Source organism: Trichomycterus rosablanca, chromosome 12, assembly GCF_030014385.1.
Source record: "Trichomycterus rosablanca isolate fTriRos1 chromosome 12, fTriRos1.hap1, whole genome shotgun sequence".
Lineage (NCBI taxonomy): Eukaryota > Metazoa > Chordata > Actinopteri > Siluriformes > Trichomycteridae > Trichomycterus > Trichomycterus rosablanca.
In genome coordinates, this window is record NC_085999.1 from 11,655,505 (window position 1) to 11,681,473 (window position 25,969).

Sequence of the window (25,969 nt, forward strand, 5' to 3'; positions counted from 1 at the left end):
CTGAAGACGAGGGGTAATGGAAATCAGTGCATGATCCACATAGTGTCGGAGGGGGCGTGTGTTTGTCATGGCTCTCCTCAGTCAGGAGTGGAGGTCAGCATCAGTAGAAAGTAAGCATAATGCAATCGGGTAATTGGATATGACTAGATTAGGAGGTAAATGACTGAAAGTAGGAGGACAAATTGTTATATTTACAATCCAGGCTGTTGAAAATATATAAAAGTCAATTAAAAAAATAAAATATGTACTTTATATATTAGTTTAAGCAGTATTTGTTTGTCTATTATTATGACTTTGATATGGGTAAGACCAAATTGTATAAGTAATGACCTTTAAATGTATTTCCTTCTTGCATTTGTACATACATTTTGAAAAACTTTTAGATGTAATTAAAATCACTGTTTTTGTCAGGCTGTGGACGTTATGCTGGCGGTCAGGGCTATAATAGCATTGGCCACTTCTGTGGCGGATGGGCAGGAAACTGCGGAGATGGTGGCATAGGAGGCAGCACCTGGTATCTGGTGTGTGACCGCTGCAGAGAGAAATACCTCAGAGAGAAACAGTCTGCAGCCAGGGAGAAGGTATAAACCCAGCTTTACGCGTACACATACACTGAGTTCGATTTTGTTATTTAGCGTTGGTATTAACTCATCCAGATTTAATTCCGTCTTGTCTTTTGGTTCAGGTCAAGCAGTCCAGAAAGAAGCCCCTACAAGTGAAAACTCCTCGAGCACTTCCGACTATGGAGGCTCACCAGGTGATCCGTGCCAACGCCCTGTTCCTCTTGTCCCTGAGCAGTGCAGCAGAGCCGAGCATGCTGTGCCACCATCCACCCAAACCGTTCCATGCACACCTACCCAGCCTCAAAGAGGGCGTTTCTGAGGAGCTGCCGAATAAAATTGGCTGCCTGTATTTGCAGACCCTGGCTCGGTAAATACGTCACTATTTTCTGTTATCTGTACCTGTCTGGTTAAATTCTCACACTGAAAATACCAAGACCAAGTTAAATATAAATGTCAGTAAACATACCAAATGACTAGGACTCTACTAAATTCACTGGAAAATGTGCTTAATTTTAAAGATTACAGATTTAACAGATTTTTTAAGAAAAGCGCCACATTTCACGGCAGTCATTAAATTCCACTCATAAACTGAATGACAAAATAAACAGAAGCTACAACACACAGCACAGCCTACCTTAACAGTTAACTAGTCCTACAACGGTTGACTGTAAATTCAGCGACGGTCTCAAAAATGGTTGGGAGTTCTCCAAACTCAGTTACCCGACTAGTGTTTTTAGCTGCTTTACACTTCAACATCTCAAACATTTTGACTAACTGATTGCTAAATCAATTGCTGTAGAATTGCTAGGACGGCCTCATAGTGCAAATTAACCAGTAAACCTGCATATTACACAGGAAACTGCTCATTTCATGGTCCATGACACAATTTTCATGGTCGTGAATTAGGTAGGGCCTTACTAATGACACATTGTATGTGTTCTGTGCTGCAGTCAACACACAGAGAATTTCGGCGCCTACCAGGATGAAAACCTGTTCCAGGATGAGATGCGCTATTTGAGATCGACATCGGTCCCGGCTCCTTATATCTCTGTCACACCAGATGCTTGTCCTAATGTCTTTGAGGAACCAGAAAGCAACATGAAGTCTATGCCGCCCAGGTAATAGCCAATCTTTCATGTTCTGCTGCAATGTTAATCATCTTTTGTCTAAAGAAATAATAATTTACTCATGTTTATGTAAAAACAATAGTTTTAGGCAAATACAATTAAATATTTTGCTTATTTTTTTTCTTTCGGCTGTTAAAGGTGATTCAATAGGTTAAAATAGTTGAAACTTTGAAAATCTATACTTTGGAGTAATCACAGTTCGTGTTGTCTCTTTCGCACAATGTCCAGTGCACCGACCTCTACCAGTTCTCTTTTGTTTGTACTATTGAAGAGAATTAAATTACATTTTGCCATGGATTTGTTTTAATAACACATAAGACGTTTATGTCATTAAAATGATTATTTTTTGTCCCTGTTGCTTTGGTAGTTTGGAGACAAGCCCCATTACGGACAGTGACACAGCCAAACGTACCGTATTCCAGCGCTCCTACTCGGTGGTTGCCTCCGAGTATGACAAACAGCACTCTGCTTCTCCAGCCCGAGTGAAGGCAGTACCCAGGCGCAGGGTGCACAGTGGGGATGCAGGTACTCAATGACAGTATTATTACCACTGACTTCTGAAATAATTTCTCAATTTATTGATGCTGGCGTCCAAGTGGTGCAGCGGGATATTCCGCTAGCACACCAGCACCGAGCTTCTGAACTCCTCGGTTCGCAACTCGGTGTTGCCACCGGTCGGCTGGGTGCCATCTGGCGGGCATAATTGGCAGTGCCTGCAGCAGGTGCTAATTGGCCACCATATCTGCAGAGTCGGGGCAGGTTTATGTGTGGGTGGGTGGGTGTGGGTGGGTATGTGTGGCACAGTCTAGTACAGTGACGTGCTCTCCTTGGATGCAATCTGGTGTCTCTCAGCAGCGGAAGACAAAATTGAGTGTGCTAAATCGAGTGGAAAATGGGGAGAAAATGCATTAAAAAAATACAATAAAATTATTGATGCTGGTTAAATGTAAATCCACCCAGTCATTTAAAAATGGTCTTGTCTTGTAAATTTATGTATAAGTGCCAGCTCTAGACATTTCCCCCTGACATGATAAAGCATGTTACATGAATCCTTCCTTGCTTTGCAGAAGTGGGCTCTTCCCTTTTGCGCCACCCTTCTCCTGAGCTCTCTCGTTTGATCTCGGCACACGGCTCTCTCAGTAAGGGGGAAAGAAATTTCCAGTGGCCTGTGCTTGCCTTTGTCATTCAGCACCATGATCTGGAGGGCCTGGAGGTGGCCATGAAGCATGCTTTGCGCAAGTCAGCTTGCAGGGTGTTTGCCATGGAGGTAAGTTATATCCGGTCTGATACTCAACCTGTCAGTGAGACTTGGACATCAGCACATACAATAATAAAGGAAAAACATGGTTCATGATAAAGTTTCTCTGTTTCCTTGTCAGGCATTCAACTGGCTACTGTGCAATGTAATTCAGACCACGTCTCTCCATGATATCCTCTGGCACTTTGTGGCTTCTTTAACTCCATCTCCCAGTGAGCCAGAGGAGGAAGAGGAGGATGAGAACAAAGCAAACAAAGATATCGTGGAGCAGGTAACAATGTGTTGTTACTTGAATTTCAGATACGGACAATGATTGGCTTGTCCGAGGGTGGGAATGCTGGAGGGGATTTCTTGGTTGATGGCGCCTGCACAATAAGACAAGGGATAATGGAGATCAGTGCATGACTCTCTGTGGGCTATATGGATCTTCATATAAATCTGCCTTGTGTGTGTGAAAAGAAGCAATCGACTACTGCACATGTGTCAGAGGGGCTGTGTTAGTAGTCATGGCTCTTCTCGTTCAGGAGTAGACCTCAGCAGCTGTAAAGGAAGTGAAATGTGATTGGGTAATTGGATACAACTAGACTGGGAGGGAAGATTGTGGAAAAATACATTAAAAATGCAACTGCGTCATTAAAAACACCTTTTTTAAATGTGGTCTAATTTTTGAATGCCATCTGATGTGTTTTTTCTTCAGGAGAAGGACTTGGGTGTGTGTGAGCATCCACTTTCTGATATCGTCATTGCAGGAGAGGCTGCACACCCACTTCCTCACACCTTCCACCGGCTCCTTCAGACCATCTCTGACCTAATGATGTCACTACCCAGTGGCAGTTCCCTTCAACAAATGGCTCTCAGGTGACTGATCAACTGATTTGTTTAAAATACTGTCCCCCACCACCACCAGACAAACACACTTATTTGTCTGTTATGTCTATCTTTAAAATCTGTTTTGTGACTGAAATCCTGATACTTCAAATAGGTGCTGGAGTCTCAAATTCAAGCAGTCAGACCACCAGTTTCTGCACCAAAGTAACGTGTTTCATCACATCAACAATATCCTGTCTAAATCAGATGATGGAGACAGCGAAGAGAGCTTTAACATCAGTGTGCAATCGGGATATGAAGCTATCAGCCAGGTTGGAACACTTTTTTGTTTTATACATTTATTAGGCCTTAGATCACTTTTTTTTTCAAGCGGCCCACATTTTGTCAGCCAACACAAAAAATGGGTTAGTCACAGGTTAGTCTGACTCTAATTGTTTATTTTTTAGTGTCGGTAAATTAAAACTCTTAAGAAAATTCTCCAGGTTTTCCAACCTTATCTGTAGTTGTAGTCTTTGAGCATTTTAAATCCTTGTGCTGTTTTGAGGGGTCAAAAATGACTCTCCACTATGTTTAAATATGTTTTTCATCAACCCCTTTATCCTGGTCTGAGTCACTGCATTTCCGGTTTCAGTGGAAAACACTGGGTGCATGGCAGGACAGGGCTCCTGGCCATCCCCAACTAGACACAGCCAGCCGTGTCTGTGTAGATGTCCTTTCGGTCGGTTTTGCATCAAAAAGAAACACACAGAAATATACTTAATTATAAAAAATGGTGGCAATCTGGTCCCACTGTGGTTTATTAGATGTAACGTAAAGCCTCCACAAGGGGGCGTCTATGTACAAGTTTATGTCGGGTTTTCGCCTGTTAAAATTGGTTGATTTGTAATTATTATTTTTCTCTGTGACCCATTTTTTTGGCTCGCGACAGACCCAAGGGTTTGACAAAACCCTGCACTAGATCATTCATAAGCCTTAGAAAGCCATAGATCTACATATGATCTACATACTGTAAGTCTTAGATCAAGACTTTTAAAACCAGAAACGCTTCAGCAACAAAGCTCAGCAGAATGACCAGTAACCCTGTGTGATTCTGTCACATAGTGGACTTGACATGCTTTTTTAGAGACGGGGATGTGCACAATGCTTTTTTCTCCTTGAAAATTAGTACATTCCAGTGCAAATTGTTTGTGGGAATACAATGCCATTATCTTTTTATTAATCAGTACATCTGGGTTTGTCCAGAAGTGACAGATTGCAAAAATTTTTGCTAAACAATAACTACAGTATTAATAATGACATTATTTCATACTGTGTTCCATTAGGCAGTGCTGCATCTCTGTGTTTTCTCTCAGTACTCTGCTTCGTTGCAATTGCTGAAATAACTAAATGAACAGGGAGTAAAAAAAGTAATGTGTCTAGTAATATTTACCTTCTCTATGTTGTAACATATCTTTTAATACAGGAGTTGTGCTTGGTGACCTGCTTGAAGGACTTGACCAGTGTGGTTGACATGAAGACTTCAAGCAGACCTGCTATGATTGGCAGTCTGACAGATGGCTCGACTGAGACGTTCTGGGAATCAGGGGACGAGGACAAGAACAAGACTAAAAGCATTACTATCAGCTGTGTGAAAGGCATTAATGCCTTGTATGTGTCAGTGCACATTGATAACTCTCGTGACCTTGGGGTAAAATCATTTTTGGGTTTGGTTTTATAGTTTTACAGATACAGAGGAACCTCGATTTAACAGATGGGGGAGCACTGGTCCGTAAAATGCGAGGTTTTTTTTCCAGGGGTTGCGAAAATATACGAAAACAGCACTAAGGTCAATAGATATGTAAATATGTAATATATAACATGTAAATGAATATTTTTATTTTATTTTTATTTTTTTCTACACTAAATCTCACTGCATACTCCTTTATTTTTTCTTTAGACCTACGAGCTCCAGTTTCCTCCCATAGTCCAAAGACCTGCAAGTGAGGTGAATTGGAGATACAAAATTGTCCATGACTGTGTTTGGCAATAACTTTGTGAACTGATGAATCTTGTGTAACGAGTAACTACTGTTTCTGTCATAAATGTAACCAGAAGTGCATAAAACATGCCGATAAAATCCTAATGAATAAATAAATAAGTTTGAACTTTTTAGAAATACCTACAGGGGTTGGACAAAATAACTGAAACATCTGTCATTTTAGTGTGGGAGGTTTCATGGCTAAATTGGACCAGTCTGGTGGCCAATCTTCATTAATTGCACATTGCACCAGTAAGAGCAGAGTGTGAAGGTTCAATTAGCAGGGTAAGAGCACAGTTTTGCTCAAAATATTGCAATGCACACAACATTATGGGTGACATACCAGAGTTCAAAAGAGGACAAATTGTTGGTGCACGTCTTGCTGGCGCATCTGTGACCAAGACAGCAAGTCTTTGTGATGTATCAAGAGCCACGGTATCCAGGGTAATGTCAGCATACCACCAAGAAGGACAAACCACATCCAACAGGATTAACTGTGGACGCAAGAGGAAGCTGTCTGAAAGGGATGTTCGGGTGCTAACCCGGATTGTATCCAAAAAACATAAAACCACGGCTGCCCAAATCACGGCAGAATTAAATGTGCACCTCGACTCTCCTGTTTCCACCAGAACTGTCCGTCGGGAGCTCCACAGGGTCAATATACACGGCCGGGCTGCTATAGCCAAACCTTTGGTCACTCGTGCCAATGCCAAACGTCGGTTTCAATGGTGCAAGGAGCGCAAATCTTGGGCTGTGGACAATGTGAAACATGTATTGTTCTCTGATGAGTCCACCTTTACTGTTTTCCCCACATCCGGGAGAGTTACGGTGTGGAGAAGCCCCAAAGAAGCGTACCACCCAGACTGTTGCATGCCCAGAGTGAAGCATGGGGGTGGATCAGTGATGGTTTGGGCTGCCATATCATGGCATTCCCTTGGCCCAATACTTGTGCTAGATGGGCGCGTCACTGCCAAGGACTACCGAACCATTCTGGAGGACCATGTGCATCCAATGGCGGTGCCGTGTATCAGGATGACAATGCACCAATACACACAGCAAGACTGGTGAAAGATTGGTTTGATGAACATGAAAGTGAAGTTGAACATCTCCCATGGCCTGCACAGTCACCAGATCTAAATATTATTGAGCCACTTTGGGGTGTTTTGGAGAAGCGAGTCAGGAAACGTTTTCCTCCACCAGCATCACGTAGTGACCTGGCCACTATCCTGCAAGAAGAATGGCTTAAAATCCCTCTGACCACTGTGCAGGACTTGTATATGTCATTACCAAGACGAATTGACGCTGTATTGGCCGCAAAAGGAGGCCCTACACCATACTAATAAATTATTGTGGTCTAAAACCAGGTGTTTCAGTTATTTTGTCCAACCCCTGTAGATGTGCCCTCTTTGGCGTAACACTTCCCTTGTCTTTCGAAGCCATAACTAAGCACTAGAATTTGCATAAAACACAGAGAAAAAGGCGAGAACAAAGCGAGCCTCCCGGCAAAATAAAGCCTATCACTCATGTAAACAGAGAGACGTGCACCAGCTAGCGGACAATTACTAAACTACTGGTTTTGGCACGCTTCTCGCTGGAATTTTAAACAATCGGACCCGACATTCAGTTTTTCAGATTTTGTTTGTTAAATCCGAAATGCGTTAAATGGAGGTCTATTAAATCGAGGTTCCATTGTAATAATAGTTGTTTAAATATTAATTAGATGTGTTTAAATTATTCATTTTCTGCTCTATTAGAACAAAGTCACATCAATGACATTCCTCTGTGGAAAGGCGGTAGAAGACCTGTGCAGGATCAAACAGGTCAGTTTGCTTCATCAAGATCTTCACATTAGCAACATGGCTAATATAATAGCTAAACAGCATAGTCATGGCTGGTTTAGTAAGTGGAATATTTGTTGTTTCAGGTTGACTTGGATTCGAGGCACATGGGCTGGGTGACCAGTGAGCTGCCTGGTGGGGACCACCATGTGATCAAGATTGAGATGAAGGGGCCTGAGAACACACTGAGGGTGAGGCAGGTTAAAGTGCTTGGATGGAAGGATGGTGAGAGCATCAAAATCGCTGGGCAGATCTCAGCTAGCGTGGCCCAGCAGAAGAATTGTGAAGCGGAGACCCTCCGTGTTTTCCGTCTCATCACTTCACAGGTTAGTCTGACTCTATTTGGTTATTATTTAGTGTGGGTAAATTAAAGCTGTTTGGACAATTCTCCAGGTTTTCCAGCCTTAACTGTATTTGTAGTATTTGATCATTTTTAATTCTTGTGCTGTCTTAAGTGTCAAAAATGACCCACCACTATGTTTAACTGTTTAACTATTAAAATTACTCTAAATATTCATAAAATCTGTGAATTTTAAACCCCAAATTTGTTCTGCATGAAGAAACAACCTGTTATTCATCAATTAAGCTGTTTTATTTAGTATTGTTAAATATTATTTATAAGTATTGTTTATAAGTTATTATCAAGCCTGCAGTAGTTTTTAATTTATGATTAATTATTTTTAAGCTGGTGCGCTAGCACACCACTGCAGAGTGTTTGGTTCGAGCCCTTATGTGGCATGGGGGTAATACGTGTAGCTTAGCGTGTGATACGGCTCTGTGTGGGGAACCCAACACTGGGGGGTGATCAGAAGCGGCCACAGATTGGGAGGCACCTGAGGGTGTTGTGGTAATCCTGTTCTCCTTGATCAGATTGGGGATTGTCTAAGCCAGCCTTTTTTGCACCACCGACCGGTTTCATATAAGATATAATTTCACGGATTGGTGGGAAAGGGAGGATTTAATAATATTGCTCACAAACAATGTAAAATTAGCTTTTTTCGCTGCAACAAGATGCTGTTCCCACCTAGGGGTGACGATAACACAATAACATCCGAAATAGAAGCAATCTCTAACTATGCATTCTTTCTGTGCGGTCTGGTAATAATTGGCCCGGTGGTTGGGGACCACTGGTCTAAGCAGCAGCGGATTCACAGTCAGTACCTGGAAATGACCAGATTGGGGAAAAAACCCAGAACAAAATCATAACCGTAAACAAGCATAGTTTCTAATTATTAAATTAAACATACAGTCCATAAAACGAACAATTTATGTTATTCAAAATAAATGTAACTATGAAATAAAATATGAAACACATCATGAAATGTTTTTGCCATATTGCCATGCCCTAAATTCTAATATTTAAAAAAAGTCAGATCTCTGTACAAGGACATTTAAATTAAAAGTTCATTTAATTTTCATCAACCCCTTTATTCTGGTCAGTCACTGCATGTCCAGTTTCAGTGGGAAACACTGGGTGCAAGGCAGGACAGGGCACCTGGCCATCCCCAACTAGACACAGCCAGCCGTGTCTGTGTAGACGTCCTTTCAGTCGAAAGCACCAATGAGATTCAAACCCAAATCTTAGCAATGGGGGGCTAGCATAAAAGAATGCTGGGTCAACCGAGCACCACTTACTAATTCCTGAAAGCAAAAATACAGTATATAAACACCCAATTAGTGTCCCAACTGGTCTTAGACTTTAATTACTTTAATGCCTCATTAATTGATCCACTGCTGTTTGTATAGGTGTTTGGAAAGCTGATTTGTGGGGATGCTGAGCCTACTCCAGAGCAGGAGGAGAAGAACCTGCTGTCATCTCCAGAGGGTGAAGACAAGGTCAGCATCAGTGTTTGCAATGATTGTAAAACACAAAGAAACATGTATGTACTTGCCACCAAGTACCATTTCATCTCCTAATGATTGTTTTTCCACATCTTTACTAGGCACCATCTGATGCTGATTTAAAAGAACACATGGTTGGCATCATATTCAGCAGGAGCAAGCTCACTAATCTGCAGAAACAGGTACAGTGTTATTAAAAGATTGATTGTTCGGCTATATTATAAGGAATTCTAAATCAATCTCTTCTGTTTTGTTTGCTTTCTCTGCCCAGGTTTGTGCTCACATTGTTCAGGCCATACGCATGGAAGCGACCCGTGTACGCGAGGAGTGGGAACATGCCATTTCTAGTAAGGAGAACGCCAACTCGCAGCCCAGTGATGACGACGCCTCCTCTGATGCCTACTGCTTTGAATTGCTGTCCATGGTTCTTGCTTTGAGTGGCTCCAATGTGGGCAGACAATACTTGGCTCAGCAACTCACACTGCTACAGGATCTCTTCTCTCTACTGCACACAGCTTCACCACGTGTCCAGAGACAGGTGTGTCTCAGTGTGTAGTAGATTGCCACCAGTTAATTTTGCTCAACATTGAAACTATGGCCATAACTATAACTTGTTTTCATCTTTAATTTCCACCCAGGTAACGTCACTGCTCAGACGGGTCCTTCCTGAGGTGACTCCTGTACGACTGGCCAGCATAATCGGAGTGAAGGCTTTGCCACCAGCAGATATCAGTGACATCATCCACTCAACAGAGAAAGGTGACTGGAACAAACTGGGGATCCTGGACATGTTCCTGGGTTGTATTGCCAAGGCTTTGACAGTACAACTGAAGGCCAAGGGCACTACAATTGCTGGCATTGCTGGCATGGCAGTAGGCAAGGGCGTCACAACAGTCACTTTGCCCATGATCTTCAACTCAAGGTGAGCTTACTAATTTAAGATAATATGAAAGAAATGGGTTTGATATTTGGAGTAGTAACATCATGAGTTATTTTATCTTTCTGTTTCTGAGCAGTTACATCCGTCGAGGTGAGAGTCACTGGTGGATGAAAGGCTCGACGCCACCTCAGATTTCTGAGATCATCATAAAGCTGGTTAAAGACATGGCTGCTGTAAGAATTCTATGATAACATGTTTTTTTAAAAATTTCACCACAATTCCACTGTGGGTTTAGAATGGTTTTGGTGGTGGATGCAAAACTAGAACACCATCTCTTTTCATCATCACCAACCATCTCTTCTTTGCACCAGGGTCATCTCTCAGAAGCCTGGTCTAGGGTAACTAAAAACGCCATCGCTGAGACCATTATTGCTCTCACCAAGATGGAGGAAGAGCACCGTTCACCAGTGCGCTGCATTGCTACCACACGGGTATGACTAAACTTCTTTTAATGAGCTGCCATCTGTTTCATTCAAGCACAGGTCAAATAAGGCACTTGACTTTTTCACAAAGCTGGCAGAGGCGCTTGGGTGGCACAGCAGGCCATTATGGTAGTTTACCAACGCTGAGAAACGGGTTAGAATCTTAGCTGTGCTTTTGGCCAGCCGTTCATCTACACAGATGTGATTGGCTATGTCTAGGGTGGGGTGACCAAAGCTCTGCAATGGATTGGCCTTTGCTCAGGGTATTTCTGCCTTGCACTTAGTGTTTCCTGGTGGAAACCCCATGACCTTGACCCTTTATCCTTACCCTGTGGATAAAGCAGTTAAGGAAAGGAATGAATAAATTAACAAAGCTATGCAAACCTTTTTTTAACAGATGGAAGAGAAGTGCTGCTAAAACAGAATGCAATGATTTGTACATTTGTACATTTTCTCAGTCTTGAATTAAATGGAATATTTAATGTTTTACCTTAAGAAGAAGAACAAGGCCTTTATACATAAACGTGTGTACAGTACAATGAAACTCTTTTTCTGCATATCCTAGCTTCTTTGGAAGCTGGGGTTAGAGCGCAGATCAGCCATTGTACCACACCCCTGGAGCAGACAGGGTTAAGGGCCTTGCTCAAGGGCTGGATTTGAACCGACAATCTTCCAATTGATAGCCCAAAGCTCTACCCACTAGGCTACCACGGTTCTTTGTCTATATGTTACTTCTGGTGACCGTATGGATAAAATTTCTCCAGATTATCCTGCTTTCTGGGTCTTCACTACTTAATGACTTGTTTGTTATTCCTCACTGTTGTACACCTGTTATTTGTTTAATACAAACTCTCTTGCATGTTATTTATGTTTAGCTCTGGCTGGCTCTGGCTTCTCTCTGTGTTCTGGATCAAGACCACGTTGACCGTCTGTCCTCAGGCCGCTGGATGGGCAAAGATGGCCAGCAGAAACAGATGGTAAACCACACTGCATTTTAACAGCAGACCTATGAGTCCTTCAAGACCCTATAAATGCATAAATGCTATTACTACTAAACCAAACATTTAAATGCATTTCTTTTGATTATTTACAGCCCATGTGTGATAATCACGATGACGGCGAGACAGCGGCCATCATTCTGTGTAACGTGTGTGGGAACCTGTGTACTGACTGCGATCGCTTCCTTCATCTGCACCGGCGCACACGCTCCCATCAGAGACAGGTACAATAACTGGAGAAGTATAAAGCAGGCTTAGAGAATTCCAAGGGCAGTGTTATTATGTCTTAGTTGATCAAAGTCATTCAAGTGAATAGTCTTTTGACCTTTATTGCTTATTTTAGAAATTTTAATCTTGATATTCGTTTTAATAATAGTAATATTTTACAACTAACAGTTCCTCCAGGAATTTGCTAAGCCATGAATAATGCAAGGAAATGATTTTGGCAAAAACGTGTTTCTGATAAAGACAAAATAATATAACAAACTATTATATCCCTTCTTTTCATTTTATTTATACATTTCACCTCTGCTTTATCTTGGTCAGGGGTTTGGTTTCACCTGAACTACTGGGGGCGATACAGTAACACATCCCTGACCGAACACATGTCAATTGCAGGGCCTCAACCACCCTTTCTTCTAGACATAGCATAGATATCATGTCTGTATGTAGACGTCCACCTGATTTTAAACACTGAATCCCAGCAGTAGTGGGTTGGCGTAACTTGCCTCTCTACCCTCCGAGCTCCCTACAGCCCATCAACCATGGTTAAACCTGTTATTTATATAAAATCGGCGGCATGGTGACTCGGTGGGTAGCACTGTCGCCTCACAGCAAGAAGGTCCTGGGTTCGATTCCCAGATGGAGCGACCCAGGTCCTTTCTGTGTGAAGTTTGCATGTTCTCCCCGTGTCTGCATGGGTTTCCTCCTGGATCTCCGGTTTCCTTCCACATTCCAAAGACATGCAAGTAAGGTGAACTGGAGATACGAAATTGTCCATGACCGTGTTTGACATTAAAGACTTATACTGATAAATCTTGTGTAATCTGTCCTGTCATAAATGTAACCAAAGTCAAGTCAACTTTATTTATATAGTGCTTTTTTTTACAATAAGTGTGTAAAACATGGCATTAAAATCCTAATAAATAAATAGATAAATAACCTTGTGCAAATTAGTAAGCACCTGCATTTGTGAGACCACGTTGATCATTTTGGTGTTGTGATTGAAGGTCTTTAAAGAGGAAGAGGAAGCTATCAAAGTTGATCTTCATGAAGGCTGTGGAAGGACCAAATTATTCTGGCTTATGGCACTGGCTGACTCCAAGACCATGAAGGCAATGGTGGAGTTCAGAGAGCACACAGGTAACCAATTCATGTATTCCTTTCTACAGTATTAGTGTCGTGCTGTATTTTGTCTTAATTATTTTACCCAAAATGATTTATTGATTATGGCAACACATTTCTATATATTTGGTCCCTTAGGTAAACCCGCTTCTAGCAGCTCAGATGCCTGCCGCTTCTGTGGTACCAGAAATGGCACAGAGTTGTCTGCAGTAGGCAGTGTGTGCTCAGACCCAGATTGTCAGGTACAAAGCTCTGCACATTTCAAAATACAATCAGCAACATGATCAAAGCGATTCGTTTACGTATAATGTGTGTTTGTGTTTATGTGCACGCGTGTAGGAGTATGCCAAACTGGCCTGCAGTAAGACCCATGCGTGTGGTCACCCTTGCGGTGGGGTGAAGAATGAGGAGCTGTGTTTACCCTGTCTACATGGCTGTGACAAGAGCACTGGCTGTCTGAAACAGGATGCAGATGATATGTGCATGATCTGTTTCACCGAGGCTTTGTCTGCTGCCCCTGCTGTCCAGGTACTAGAACTGTTTTAAAGACAGGTGAACCCAGTACTCAAGTTTATGAATGTGTTATACATCTGACCTGTGTCTGCTTGTTCTCAGCTGGACTGCAGCCATGTGTTCCATCTTCAGTGCACACGCAGAGTGCTGGAAAACCGCTGGCTTGGGCCCAGAATAACCTTTGGATTTATGTCCTGTCCTATCTGTAAGGTATGTAGTGTTTTCATCTGATGTGCTGCCGATTTAAATTATTCACCACAATAGAGGACAATAGTTCACATTTATACAACAGTTAGTTCCAACCGTACAATCTGATTGGTTGAGAAGCCTTCTAACCGTGCTGATATTCGTGACAACAGCACGGGCTTTTCACACCACAACGGTATTACTCCGCTGACGCGTTGCCAGTAACGACAAGCTGCATGCACACTGTTGTAATATGCCTTTAAGACGTTAAAGGGTTAACACAGAATACGGAGTTATGCTTGATGCCGTATACGCATGCGTGGGTTCAGTTTAAGGATGCAATAAAACAAAGCTCTACTGAACAGTTTATCTCCTGTATTTCTTTCCAATAATACTTCACACACAAACGTGCACGCAGGCGACACAGCTCCCGATCACGTTTTAAATCCGTGATCTGATATACAATCTATCGCACTGTATAGGGAACATAACCAATTGTCTAATTCACTATCTAGTGCACTATGTAGGGAACATAAATCCGTGATTTGATACACATTCTAGTGCACTATGTAGGGAACTTTAATGTGTTTGTAACGCGAACAGTTAGCATAATAGCCCAGTTAGCAGCTTCTAAGAGTTCTGTTATCACCTGTATATCCTCTGGTGTGTGCAAGAGGTTTTTTTATTTCTTTTTTTCCCTTTGGAGGTTCTTACCTTTTTCTTGTTGTTGTTCTTACCTCCCTGAAATGAGTTTTTGCAACTTGGGATGTCTGCTTTGTAGTGTTAAACTTTATATTGGTTGTGGAACTACTTTTTGGCGGAAGGTATTGTCAATATTAAAGCATATTTATTATTAAATTTAGGGCTTCTTTGATTTATTTTCTTTCTTTATTTTGTGAAAACACATAGACATGATGATCTACGGCACTCGCCTTCGGCTCGTGCCTGCGACCAAATCACAGCCGTGATGTTATTCGTGATAACACACTCCCTCTCGTGTTCTATTGCTTAAGTAAAATTTATATGTCTTGACCCAGTTACAAAATGAAGCTATTGCTAAGTGAAAAGAGAAGGATTTAAAAGCTGCTGTAATCTCAGCTGTGCTGTTGACTGGCTATGTCTGATGTGAAATGAGTCTAAGGGATTCCTTACTACTGCTGCAATTTGCATCTCTGCTGGCTGGACATAGGAGCTCGCACAGAGATGGGGATTAATAGATAGCAGTGTGCATCTCTCCATATGCGATACTGCAGTTCTGCGTAAACCTCTCTCTGGCAGGTGAAAAGCATCTTTCAACCTGGTAAAGGTCTGTAGTAGTGGAGGAAAGATACAGCTGGGTAATTGGATACCATAGACCATTTTCATCCTTAAATGTGTATTGTGAACTGTTGAGGGCCTCTTAAAGGCATGCTTATAATGTGACTAGCAGGATGGGACGGTGGCTCGGTTGGTAGCACTGTCGCCTCACAGCAAGTAGGTCCTGGGTTCAATTCCCAAGTGGAGCGGTCTGGGTCCTTTCTGTGTGGTCCGTTCTCCCCGTGTCTGCGTGGGTTTCCTCCGGGAGCTCAGGTTTCCTCCCACAGTCCAAAGACGTGCAAGTGCAAAATTGTCCATGACTGTTTGACATCACACAGTGAACTGATGAACCTTATGTAACCAGTAACTACCTGTTTTGTCATGAATGTAACCAAAGTGTTTAAAACATGCCATTAAAATCCTAATAAATAAAAAATATATAATATGACTAGTTGGAGGAATGTGTCTTTTGATACACTTGATTTGATCACATTGTTCTTGCAGACCTATTTTATTATCATGTCCTTCTGATTAGTAATAAACATTGCACACTTTGAACATGCAAAAGTGGTTTACAAATGTGAAGTTTACTATATCTACTTCAGGGTTTTTGACTGTATACCTGTGCTGAAATACCTGTGCTGATTTATTTTGTTATTCCGTGCTTGTTTCTCTCTTTAGAACAAAATTAATCATTCCGTGATCAAAGATCTGCTGGATCCTATTAAAGAACTGTATGAAGATGTAAGAAGAAAAGCTTTAATGAGACTGGAATATGAAGGCCTTCATAAGAGTGAGGCCATTACAATGCCAGGAGCTCGCTTTTACAATGACCCTGCTGGATTTGCTATGAATAGATATGCTTATTATGTTTGCTACAAGTGCAAAAAGGTTGGTCCTAAAGATTGCATTTTTTTTTGTAATTAATAGTTTCTGTTCAAATGTGAAGTTTGATCAGTATTTATTTTTATTACTATAAAAATGTGTTTTAATTTAGCATTTAACTGAAATGGAACCCACAAATTATGAGAGAAAACATGCATTATAACAAATGAATCTTAATTTCTAAGAAAGTACTGGGAACAGCAGGATAGCTATCACTGGTCCTGTGAGGAATAGATCTTCTAAGGGTGTGTTTATACTTGTCAGTTTTGGTTTGATTAAAACAAACTGGTGTGATTGTTAGTTCTGTACTTTTTGAATTCTGGTGAGCTTTCTGAACAAATTCTGATGTGATTAGTTTTAGTTGTTAACACAATATCAACAAAAGTCATCTAAACAAACCAAACACAGGATGTTATGTCACAAGATGCAACTCAACGTGCCGTGAGCGTGCCTTCTTTGGTGTGTGCAGTGGAGGAATTTCTGTGTTGTTTTGACTCCTTTATCCATTTTACCTCATCTTGTGTTTCCAGTTGGTAAAAATACCACCAGGTATACACATTCCCAATAAGTGATTGTAAATTAGTGAGTGTAAACGCTGAGCAAACCAGGACTAAAATGTAATAATGTACCGAGGGAACTGAACTGCATGTGTAAACACACCCTAAGGTTAGATGGTACCATAAATCACAGTTAGTTTATCCATTACCTAAAGAACTACTTTTTTTGGCCCAGAATGTGATCTGTAAACTTTCCTTCAGGCCTATTTTGGAGGAGAGGCACGCTGTGATGCAGAGGCGGGACAGGGCGATGATTACGATCCCAGGGAGCTCATCTGTGGAGCATGCTCAGATGTGTCCAGGGCACAGGTAATTGAAAAGAATTTCAATCTTGTTTAAATACAAGCATGTATGCATATTTTTAAATATTGTGATACGTTTACATTGTAGGGGTTTTTGATGCCGCTATTGGCATATTTAATGTAATTCTATTAAATTATTTTTAGAACAAAAGAATAAGAATAATTTGCTGCTGTAAACAAAGAAACTTTTTTTTCCTCTTGCAGATGTGCTCCAAACATGGGACAGACTTTCTTGAATATAAATGCCGTTACTGCTGTTCTGTCGCTGTATTCTTTTGCTTCGGGACCACACACTTTTGCAATGCCTGCCATGATGACTTCCAGAGAATGACCAGCGTCCCCAAAGAAGAGCTGCCTCATTGTCCAGCTGGTAAATTCCAATCCCAATCATTTAACAAATGCCATCCTAATGTACAGATTGCAGCTGTTTGATCATTCTAATGCACAATTTCTACATACAAATGTAAATATTTAATACTGAATTTGACAGGTTGAAATAATGTAGCACATTCATAGTTTATATTTCAAATTGTAGTTTTTCAGCAGTGCAGGTTTCTCAGCTTGTTATTCTGCATGTTATGAAATTTAAACATTGTTATAAATATTTTCACATTATATTATTAAATAATGTTTTATCTTAATCAGATTTTCAGTCCAAAGATCTTTGACCCTTAAAAAAAAGACATTTATAGCAAAAATTTACCATTTGGAAGAAGAAAAAAAATCAGTTTCCTTTTTATTTCTGTTCACTACACTTAGTAATGCATATTTAAGTTTTTCTTAATTATTGGGATTCGGAAATATACTGACTAATTTGTAATGATCCCTAATTTGTAACAACTTTGTAAATAAAGCACCATGTCTGTTATATGTCATTTTTGTTGTTTTTCTTTCTCCTTAACAGGTCCTAAGGGTAAACAGCTGGAGGGGAGTGAGTGCCCCCTGCATGTTGTGCATCCTCCCACTGGAGAAGAATTTGCCCTGGGCTGTGGTGTGTGCAGAAATGCCCATACCTTCTAAGTTGCTGGCTCCCACGTGATGGTCGCTCTCCGAGTCCCAGGTATACCTGCCACTGCAGACCCCTGCTTAAGCCAGTCTAAGAGGAATGATCCCTGATGTCTGGCTATAAGGAAGCAGTGACACACCACTGTGCTTTGAGGTTCGATGTCTCTCTCAGTGGACCCGAAGGAATCCAGGGAAAAAGATAAAACATAGACAAAACCTTTGTGACGTGTTTGCATGTAGCCGTTGTAACTCGGCTCCCATAAACAGTGCGCACTTTCTTATCACTGAAGTGTAACAATATAAAAAATGGTCCCCCTTCCAATTCTGTACAGTATTCCCCACTGTTGAGTGCATAATGGTTTAGCAGAAACAGTTCTGTTCAGATTATATAAGTGGACTGTCAGGAATGTTATGATGACAGGAAAATAGTGTACGATTTATCTAAACTTGTATATAATATTATCCAAAATATGTGTACTCAGATGTTGCTACTCTACACTTCAGTTTTGTTTGATATTCTGGGTTTTGTTTTGAGCCAGAACTTTTAATGAAGTGCAATACTGGGTGTGCCTCTCCACTCTTGCAGCTGTAAACATGGAATGTATGTCAAAAAAAGCCACTGTACATTTTTATACAGTGATAAACGCTGTTGTGGCTTCACCAGGCAAATATAAAACATCTTTGTGCTCAGAAATCTTCAACAGGCCTACATCTGTTAATGTAAACCCTTTCGACTTTCTCAATTATATTATGTGGTACAAACCCATTTTCTGTGTTTTTAAATCTATTAAAGGTGAGTATGTTCTATTATTGTACTGTAAAATAGAACATGTAAATCTGGCTGGGGCCAGTGTTCATACCAGAAAAAAATTTAGAAATTGTGTATCTTTTGGAGGTGTGAGAATGAGTGGATGTGTAATGAACCGCTGCTGTAAAAGACAAAAAATACTTGCTACCTGTAAATCTGCATTGTATTATCTGTGGTGGATAGAGTTGGATGGTAATAAAACAGATTCTGTTCTGCAATGTGAATTACAATTGTGTCTTTCTTTGCTGATGAAATTATACCCAATGTGTGCATGTTCTCTAATTATTTATGTAGTCACACAAGTATAATGATCTGGAATATCATATTTAGTTTATTTGCTAACTGAAAAAGTTAACGTTCTCTACAGAGAACAAACTAAAATATGGCTTATTCTGCACAATTTGTTTGTTTGAATGAAAACAATGTTAATAATGCATTTACACATGATTGCATGTAAAAACAACTGTGAATTGAAATGTGCAGATGTTTGTTCCCTGTAGAGGATTCCCAACCTTTTGCCTAACACTATAGATACAACAAAAATGTACACAGCTTTTTACATAGTATTTTACAGGAAATTTTTTTAGTTGATAAGATAGTGATCTGATAATACATTGTACATAATACAGAGATCACTTCTTTCTAAAGCATTCGCCAGATCTCTTCAAGACTGGCCAAAATAAAAAATTTCCATCGACACCCAGTCTAGGGGCCTCTAGACTAAACCATGCAGTTGTGAAAGTCCCCTTAAAGACTAAGCTTTAATTTTATAGATTAGTGTACCTTGTAGAGTACTTCGACTGGTTTTGTTTCGTGACCAATGGAGCTTTATAGTACTAACTTTATCAAGCTGGTCTGCTGTCATTTACATCATACATCACTGTGGCTCCAGTATCACCTTGAAAACACTGGACAGGTGGCAAATCCATCACAGAACACATTAACTCGATCCAACCTGGAAGGTAAATGTAGGGTAGTCACTAGCTTCTGCATGTTTTTGGTAACACTGGAGGACATCCACTTAAAGAAACATGCCATGCTGTTCCATGTTTTTGTGACACCTACTTCTACCATGTTACCCAACTTTTTTTATTTTATATTTAATTTAATAGTGAAAATGAAATAAACCGGGAATGTTTTCAACTTGGTTCAAAGTTATTTGAATGTTCTTCAGTGTAAATAGGTGTAAATGTCTGGTAACGCTGAACTGCGGGATATATTTACAGTATATTATGGTAATTTATTTCATGTGTCTGAGAACATGACCTTGTTTATCTTTAGTCTTTTATAAAAACTTTGAATGAAGAATTAACAATGCTGCCAGATTCTGAGACAATAAATAATGGTATGAAAAAGTGAAGAAAATTAAAAATGTATTAAAAGGTTCTTAATAAATTACAGTTAAAAATTTTTATAACGTTGATGAAGTGTGTAGGCCTTGATTTTGTCTCCATCTGTGTCCTATGCGTCTCCTCTGCAGTTGGTGACTTTATTCTTTTATGAAAACTTGGGATAAGCCAAGGCTACCAGCAAAATGTTCAACTGAAGAACAACAAATAATGGTATGAAAAAGTGAAGAAAATTAAAAGTGTAAAACCAGGTGGTATGAAAGGTTCTACACAGTTTCAGTTCCTCAGTCACTCTCTGGAACATGACTCAGTTTGTTTTGGTTTGTAAAAGCCTTAATTTTTAACGGACAGAACACCAACAAAATGTTCAACTGAAGAACAATAAATAATGGTATGAAAAAGTGAAGAAAATTAAAAATTTATTAAAAGGTTCTTAATAAATTACAGTTAAAAATTCTCATAACGTTGATGAAGTGTGTAGGCCTTGATTTTGTCTCCATCTGTGTCTTATGCGTCTCCTCTGCAGTTGGTGACGGATCCGAATAATATGTTGGCTTTGCCACATGAATCGTCTACACAGTGTTAGCTTCTGTGTAAAGTCAAGTCTGTTTTTATTTATATAAACCCCTACGCACTAAGAACCGTCTATTTGAGAGAAACTGCTAGAATCCTGTCACAGATTCAGGGTTTAATAAGCGGCTTCGTATTCAAATATCCCATGATGCCTCACTCTTCGTCACACGACAACAACAACAACAACGCCATTCTTAGAGATTGAGGGCAGGAATTAGGTCAGTCAGCAGTCGCGGTAACAGGAAACTGTTCGTATTTATCAGCTAAACCTGCTGTACCTCTCAATGTACCTTTTATTAGCTGGTCGGTTGTTTAATCGAGGGAGTCCGGGCTAATCTACAGTGCGGTGGATTGACCTGTTTGGTCAGTAAAACACCTTCGGCTCAGTGTAAACACTAACCAGGTAACTAACACTGCACTGCACAGTAGCTAGCGACGTGCGTAATAGCTAAAACCTACAAAATACAGTACATTTAATGCTACATAAATATTTAAGTATTTATATTAAATAATTCGTTATTCGCTAAATTGCAAAATAGCTGATTAGAACAGCGCTATTCTAATGCTAATTGCTAATCTAACTAACCGTCTGGACTGATTTTATATGGTGTAGACGCTAGTCTGTGCAGTCATTACCCAAATAATAACCTACTTTTACTGAATAATAACCATTATATATTGTAGACAGATAGGAATAATTATACAATTTTACAGAACGGCTGGTATCGTCGGAGGGTTTGGCATTAAACGAGAGGGTGCGCTACGAAATTGCAGCCTGAGTCGGTTTGTTTACATCTAATTTATGTTCAGGATTAAATGTTTAGAGGTGGCTGTTAGCTTCGTTAAAGTTGGGCTTGAAACTCAATAAAGAGTAATTAAAATACAACATTATATTATCTACCCAGAATGCAAGATAAGATCTAGCAATAATCTGTGCATATTTAACATATTTAATGTAGATGATATGTGAAAAGCTTCTCTCGAAGTCATTACACGTTAGATACTACAATATAACTAATACCAATAAAACATTTTAATTATTTCTTTTTCTTGTTTGTCAGTTTTATCTTAATATTTGTTAAATTACCTACTAAACGTGGTGTATAATTTAGTAAAGTTAGTGTTAGTAAAGTACTACTGTAAGGCAAGGCAAGTTTATTTGTATAGCACCTTTCATACACAGTGGCAATTCAAAGTGCTTTACATAAGGAAAAATTTTTTAATTAAAAGCATTAAAACATTCCTGAGATCTAGAATCTCAGAAAGACTTCTTGCAAACATTTAGTTACAATTAAGAGAATATGAAATTCAAACAAGAGAGATAAAAAATTAAGAACGTGAAAAATTTAAAGAAAATATTGTAAAATATACCCTACAATTTGGGAAATATGAAATTAAAACAAGAGAGATAAGCAATTAAAACAGTAAAATATACACTACAATTTAGAATGTACACTACTCTATAAAAAGAATTATTAAGAGCATGAAAAACTAAAAGAAATAATAACACACTACTGTACAAGGAGCTGAATTATATGTAGCTTATGATTATTTCAGGTTTAATATAAAATACTGCAGAGTACCAAACGTATTAGAGTTTAATTTTGGTCTGTACACTTTGTGATTAATGTTAGGTTCTGAAAATCTGGAAAATGAAACTAATAATCAAACATCTAGGTCCACTGTCTGTTCTTTCACTTTGACATTTATATGTGCAGCTGTATTTGAGCAAACAACAATTTATTTACATGTAGCATATAAACTTGTGCTTGGCGTACAATTGACATTCCAGTTTGTCCCAAAGGTGTTTATTTGGGTTAAGTCCAGGGCTCTGTGCAGTCCACATACATTGCAACACACCAAAATCATCAAATCATGTCTATGGACCTTACTGTGTGCACATGGGCAGTTTATTGTTGGTACTGATAAGGGCTTCCACCAAACTGTTGCTGAAAAGTTGGAAATATCAGGGTTTTTTTTTTTTTTATATAATTGATTTTATACACCTGTCAGAAATGAGTGAGACACCTGAACTCACTGATTAGGACGGATAATTTGCACTTTCTACACTTTCCAAAAGCAGTTTTATTTAAACAAAATGTATTTTGTCCAACTGCTTTATAAAAGAACTAAAATAATTTTAATTGAGAAATTGTCATTTTTTTGTATTATCACCCTAAGCGATTGTATAAGAGCTTTGTATTACTGCTTTTTGCCTGCAAGGCAGCCCTAGAAGAAGAGAGCTTGAGACTGTGTCGAAGTGTGCATGTTTCTGTGTACATCTGCACAGATGTGCAGTCCAAACATCTGGAAGTGCTATGGTAATGATGGTTTCTCAAAAGAAAGCATGGTGGCATAAACAGATGTGCAACTTAAAACAAAAAAGCCTGTTTTGCCCAGAGGTGGCCAACATGCAAAAGAGGTGTGATGGATGGTGAAACACTCATTGCTTTGTGCACAGGATCACAGAGGAACACAGTCCTTCTGCAGTAGAACAGTGTTACCCCAAACATAGAATCTATCTGATATAATTAATTTTACACCAGTTGGCAATGAATGCCTTTAAAAGTAATAATTAGGAGGGGTATCTTCATACTTTTAGGCATATAGTGTACATGTAGTTTTTGTTGTATTTTCTAAAAGCAAAATGTTTTTCCCCTGTTGTTTTAATTTAGAATGAAGAGAAGAGTTAGCAAAGAGTGCAGTGGCTTGTCCTGTGAAGACTTGGCAGAGGTTTGCAAGAGAGCAAGACGTCCCAGTGAAGATGTGGCATCCACCTGGGCATGGTTACCCCAGGAAATTCTGCTGCGTGTGTACCAGTACTTGCCTCTCCTGGATCGAGCCTTTGCCTCTCAGGTGTGTCGTGGCTGGAACGAAGCCTTTCACATGCCAGAGCTCTGGAGATGCTTTGAGTTTGAACTCAACCAACCTGCAAGCTCCTACCTAAAAGCCACTCATCCTGATCTTATCAAGCAGATCATTAAGAGGCACTCGAATCATTTGCAGTATGTCAGCTTTAAGGTAAGGGGCATCAAAGGAAGTGTGGTATTAGGAATTTACATTTGCAGAATAACTTCTACCTATTTCATTTTATGTTTGTTATTGAATTGGTTAATGCAATGTTTTCTTGTAATTGTGTGATATTGCTGAATGTGGCTGTTTAGGTGGACAGCAGCACAGAATCAGCAGAAGCAGCCTGTGACATCTTGTCTCAGCTAGTAAACTGCTCTCTAAAGACCCTGGGCCTTATTTCGACAGCACGTCCAAGCTTCATGGAGTTACCAAAGGTAAATGCAAAAACCATGAGGTTTGTTTTATTTATTTATTTTTTTGTTTTTTTAGAAAATGACCTGTTCATCTTTAACAATTCTGTTTATCTCCACAGTCCCACTTCATCTCTGCACTGACAGTGGTGTTTGTCAACTCCAAGTCTCTTTCCTCACTTAAAATCGATGACACACCTGTTGATGACCCATCACTTAAGGTCCTAGTGGCCAACAACAGTGACACACTCAAGCTGCTGAAGATGAGCAGTTGCCCCCATGTCTCCCCAGCTGGTAAGACTTTCTGTCACAGTTTGAATAGATATTATATTATATACCAGATTCCATGATCTGACATTAAGGCTGCATTCATGATACATATACATACACATACGTATTCAGTCAGTTCTCCATATAATAACTCTACAAAACTACTTTGGCTTTTTGCAATACTTATTTTTCATATTGAGCAAAACTGATACCCTGCCCAATTTCTTATGGCTGTTAATTGCTATTTATTTATTTAAATGTTTTCAGGTTAGTTTAAATGTTTTGCAACCTTTAACTCTGTTGCCTGCAGGAATCCTGTGTGTTGCAGATCAGTGCCACGGCCTGAGGGAGCTTGCACTGAATTACCACTTGCTGAGTGATGAGCTACTCCTTGCCCTCTCCTCAGAGAAACACGTGCATCTTGAGCACCTTCGCATCGATGTGGTAAGTGAAAACCCAGGTCAGCAGTTCCACACCATCAAGAAAAGCAGCTGGGATGCCATGGTGCGCCACTCACCCAAATTCAACTTGGTTATGTACTTCTTCCTCTACGATGATGAGTTTGAGCCTTTCTTCCGGGATGAGATTCCCGTTACGCACCTCTACTTTGGCCGTTCAGTAAGTAAAGAGGTTCTTGGGCGCGTAGGCATGAACTGTCCCCGACTTGTCGAACTGGTTGTGTGTGCTAATGGCTTACGTCCACTGGACGAGGAACTGATACGCATTGCTGAACGCTGTAAGCAGCTGTCTGCCATCGGCCTGGGCGAGTGCGAAGTCTCCTGCAGCGCTTTTGTGGAGTTTGTGAAGATGTGTGGAAGACGCCTCTCACAGCTGTCCATCATGGAGGAAGTGCTTATCCCTGACCACAAGTACAGCCTGGACGAGATCCACTGGGAGGTGTCCAAACATCTCGGCCGTGTCTGGTTTCCTGATATGATGCCTACCTGGTGAAACCTGCAGACCTTTTTACACATACCTAATCATCAAGCTTACTCCTTACCAAATAAGAGAATCATTAGATGACTTTATACGTTGCTATTCATACTTTTCAAAAAGTATTTTAAGGTTTTGGGTGTTGAGATTTTTATTTTCTCAAAGTTTTGGGAACTGTCAGCAGTCGCTTTTAAGATTGCTAACAAGAAAAGATCTGTATAAAGAATTGAACACTAGGTATACAGCAGCAAACATGCGGTACTATTCCAGTGTATATGTGCTGGGATTTTATTAATAAGCTTGTATTCAGCTCGAATTGAAATATTGGGGGAAAATACTTTTATTCTAACTAGAATAGAGTAAAAAATGTAAAAGGGCCTACATCACGTGGGCTGTTTATTTATACATTTGAATATCCCACATTTCATTACAAATAATGTTTGACAGCTATAACTTATTGTTTTGTAAATTTGTGTACATACATAGTGAAAAAGTATTCGCCCCTCAACAGATTTTTTTTTTGCTAATTTGTCTCATTTAAATGTTTCCGTTTATTCAGAAGATAAAGACAACATAAGTAAATACAAAATGCAGCTTTTAAATGCCCCCTAACCCTAATTAACTGGTTGTGGAACCCTTGGCAGTAGCAATGGCTTTGTAACTTTTTCCAGACAAGTAGATGACTGTATTTGAATCTCTTTCGAACATGGCATCATGGCATAGGGCCAGGTAGGGCTGGAAATCATTTAAAAAAGCATTTTGTGTTTTCTTGGTCTGATATTTGTCTGATAGTCTGATGATCTGAAATGTATGTATTATAATGTGTGTAGGGAATTGTGTGTGTGAAACAAC

At 39.9% G+C, this 25,969-nt stretch overlaps 2 protein-coding genes across 12 annotated transcripts in view; both read left to right on the forward strand.

The window, feature by feature from the left end:
• The window catches only part of mycbp2 (MYC binding protein 2), an 88,001-nt gene extending 69,054 nt beyond the window's left edge, over positions 1-18,947 (forward strand). For all 11 annotated transcript variants that reach the window (XM_063006012.1, XM_063006016.1, XM_063006014.1 and 8 more), the window contains 27 exons: positions 412-581; positions 686-930; positions 1,514-1,681; positions 2,058-2,215; positions 2,758-2,957; positions 3,070-3,219; positions 3,646-3,806; positions 3,931-4,087; positions 5,239-5,463; positions 7,548-7,613; positions 7,718-7,957; positions 9,378-9,467; positions 9,575-9,655; positions 9,745-10,011; positions 10,112-10,395; positions 10,490-10,586; positions 10,725-10,844; positions 11,711-11,812; positions 11,929-12,057; positions 13,063-13,195; positions 13,316-13,419; positions 13,517-13,705; positions 13,793-13,900; positions 15,854-16,063; positions 16,816-16,923; positions 17,121-17,286; positions 17,821-18,947. In XM_063006012.1, coding sequence (XP_062862082.1) covers positions 412-581; positions 686-930; positions 1,514-1,681; positions 2,058-2,215; positions 2,758-2,957; positions 3,070-3,219; positions 3,646-3,806; positions 3,931-4,087; positions 5,239-5,463; positions 7,548-7,613; positions 7,718-7,957; positions 9,378-9,467; positions 9,575-9,655; positions 9,745-10,011; positions 10,112-10,395; positions 10,490-10,586; positions 10,725-10,844; positions 11,711-11,812; positions 11,929-12,057; positions 13,063-13,195; positions 13,316-13,419; positions 13,517-13,705; positions 13,793-13,900; positions 15,854-16,063; positions 16,816-16,923; positions 17,121-17,286; positions 17,821-17,936 — 4,244 coding nt within the window. In that variant the 3' untranslated portion in view covers positions 17,937-18,947. The remainder of the gene's footprint in view (positions 1-411; positions 582-685; positions 931-1,513; positions 1,682-2,057; positions 2,216-2,757; positions 2,958-3,069; positions 3,220-3,645; positions 3,807-3,930; positions 4,088-5,238; positions 5,464-7,547; positions 7,614-7,717; positions 7,958-9,377; positions 9,468-9,574; positions 9,656-9,744; positions 10,012-10,111; positions 10,396-10,489; positions 10,587-10,724; positions 10,845-11,710; positions 11,813-11,928; positions 12,058-13,062; positions 13,196-13,315; positions 13,420-13,516; positions 13,706-13,792; positions 13,901-15,853; positions 16,064-16,815; positions 16,924-17,120; positions 17,287-17,820) is intronic.
• Positions 18,948-20,895: 1,948 nt separating this feature from the next.
• fbxl3a (F-box and leucine-rich repeat protein 3a) lies at positions 20,896-25,440 on the forward strand. The gene is made up of 5 exons (XM_063006246.1): positions 20,896-21,054; positions 23,327-23,672; positions 23,816-23,938; positions 24,037-24,208; positions 24,495-25,440. The coding sequence occupies exons 2-5, from the start codon at positions 23,328-23,330 to the stop codon at positions 25,133-25,135; spliced, it is 1,281 nt and encodes a 426-aa protein (XP_062862316.1). The 5' UTR covers positions 20,896-21,054; position 23,327; the 3' UTR covers positions 25,136-25,440.
• The last annotated feature ends 529 nt before the right edge of the window (positions 25,441-25,969 follow it).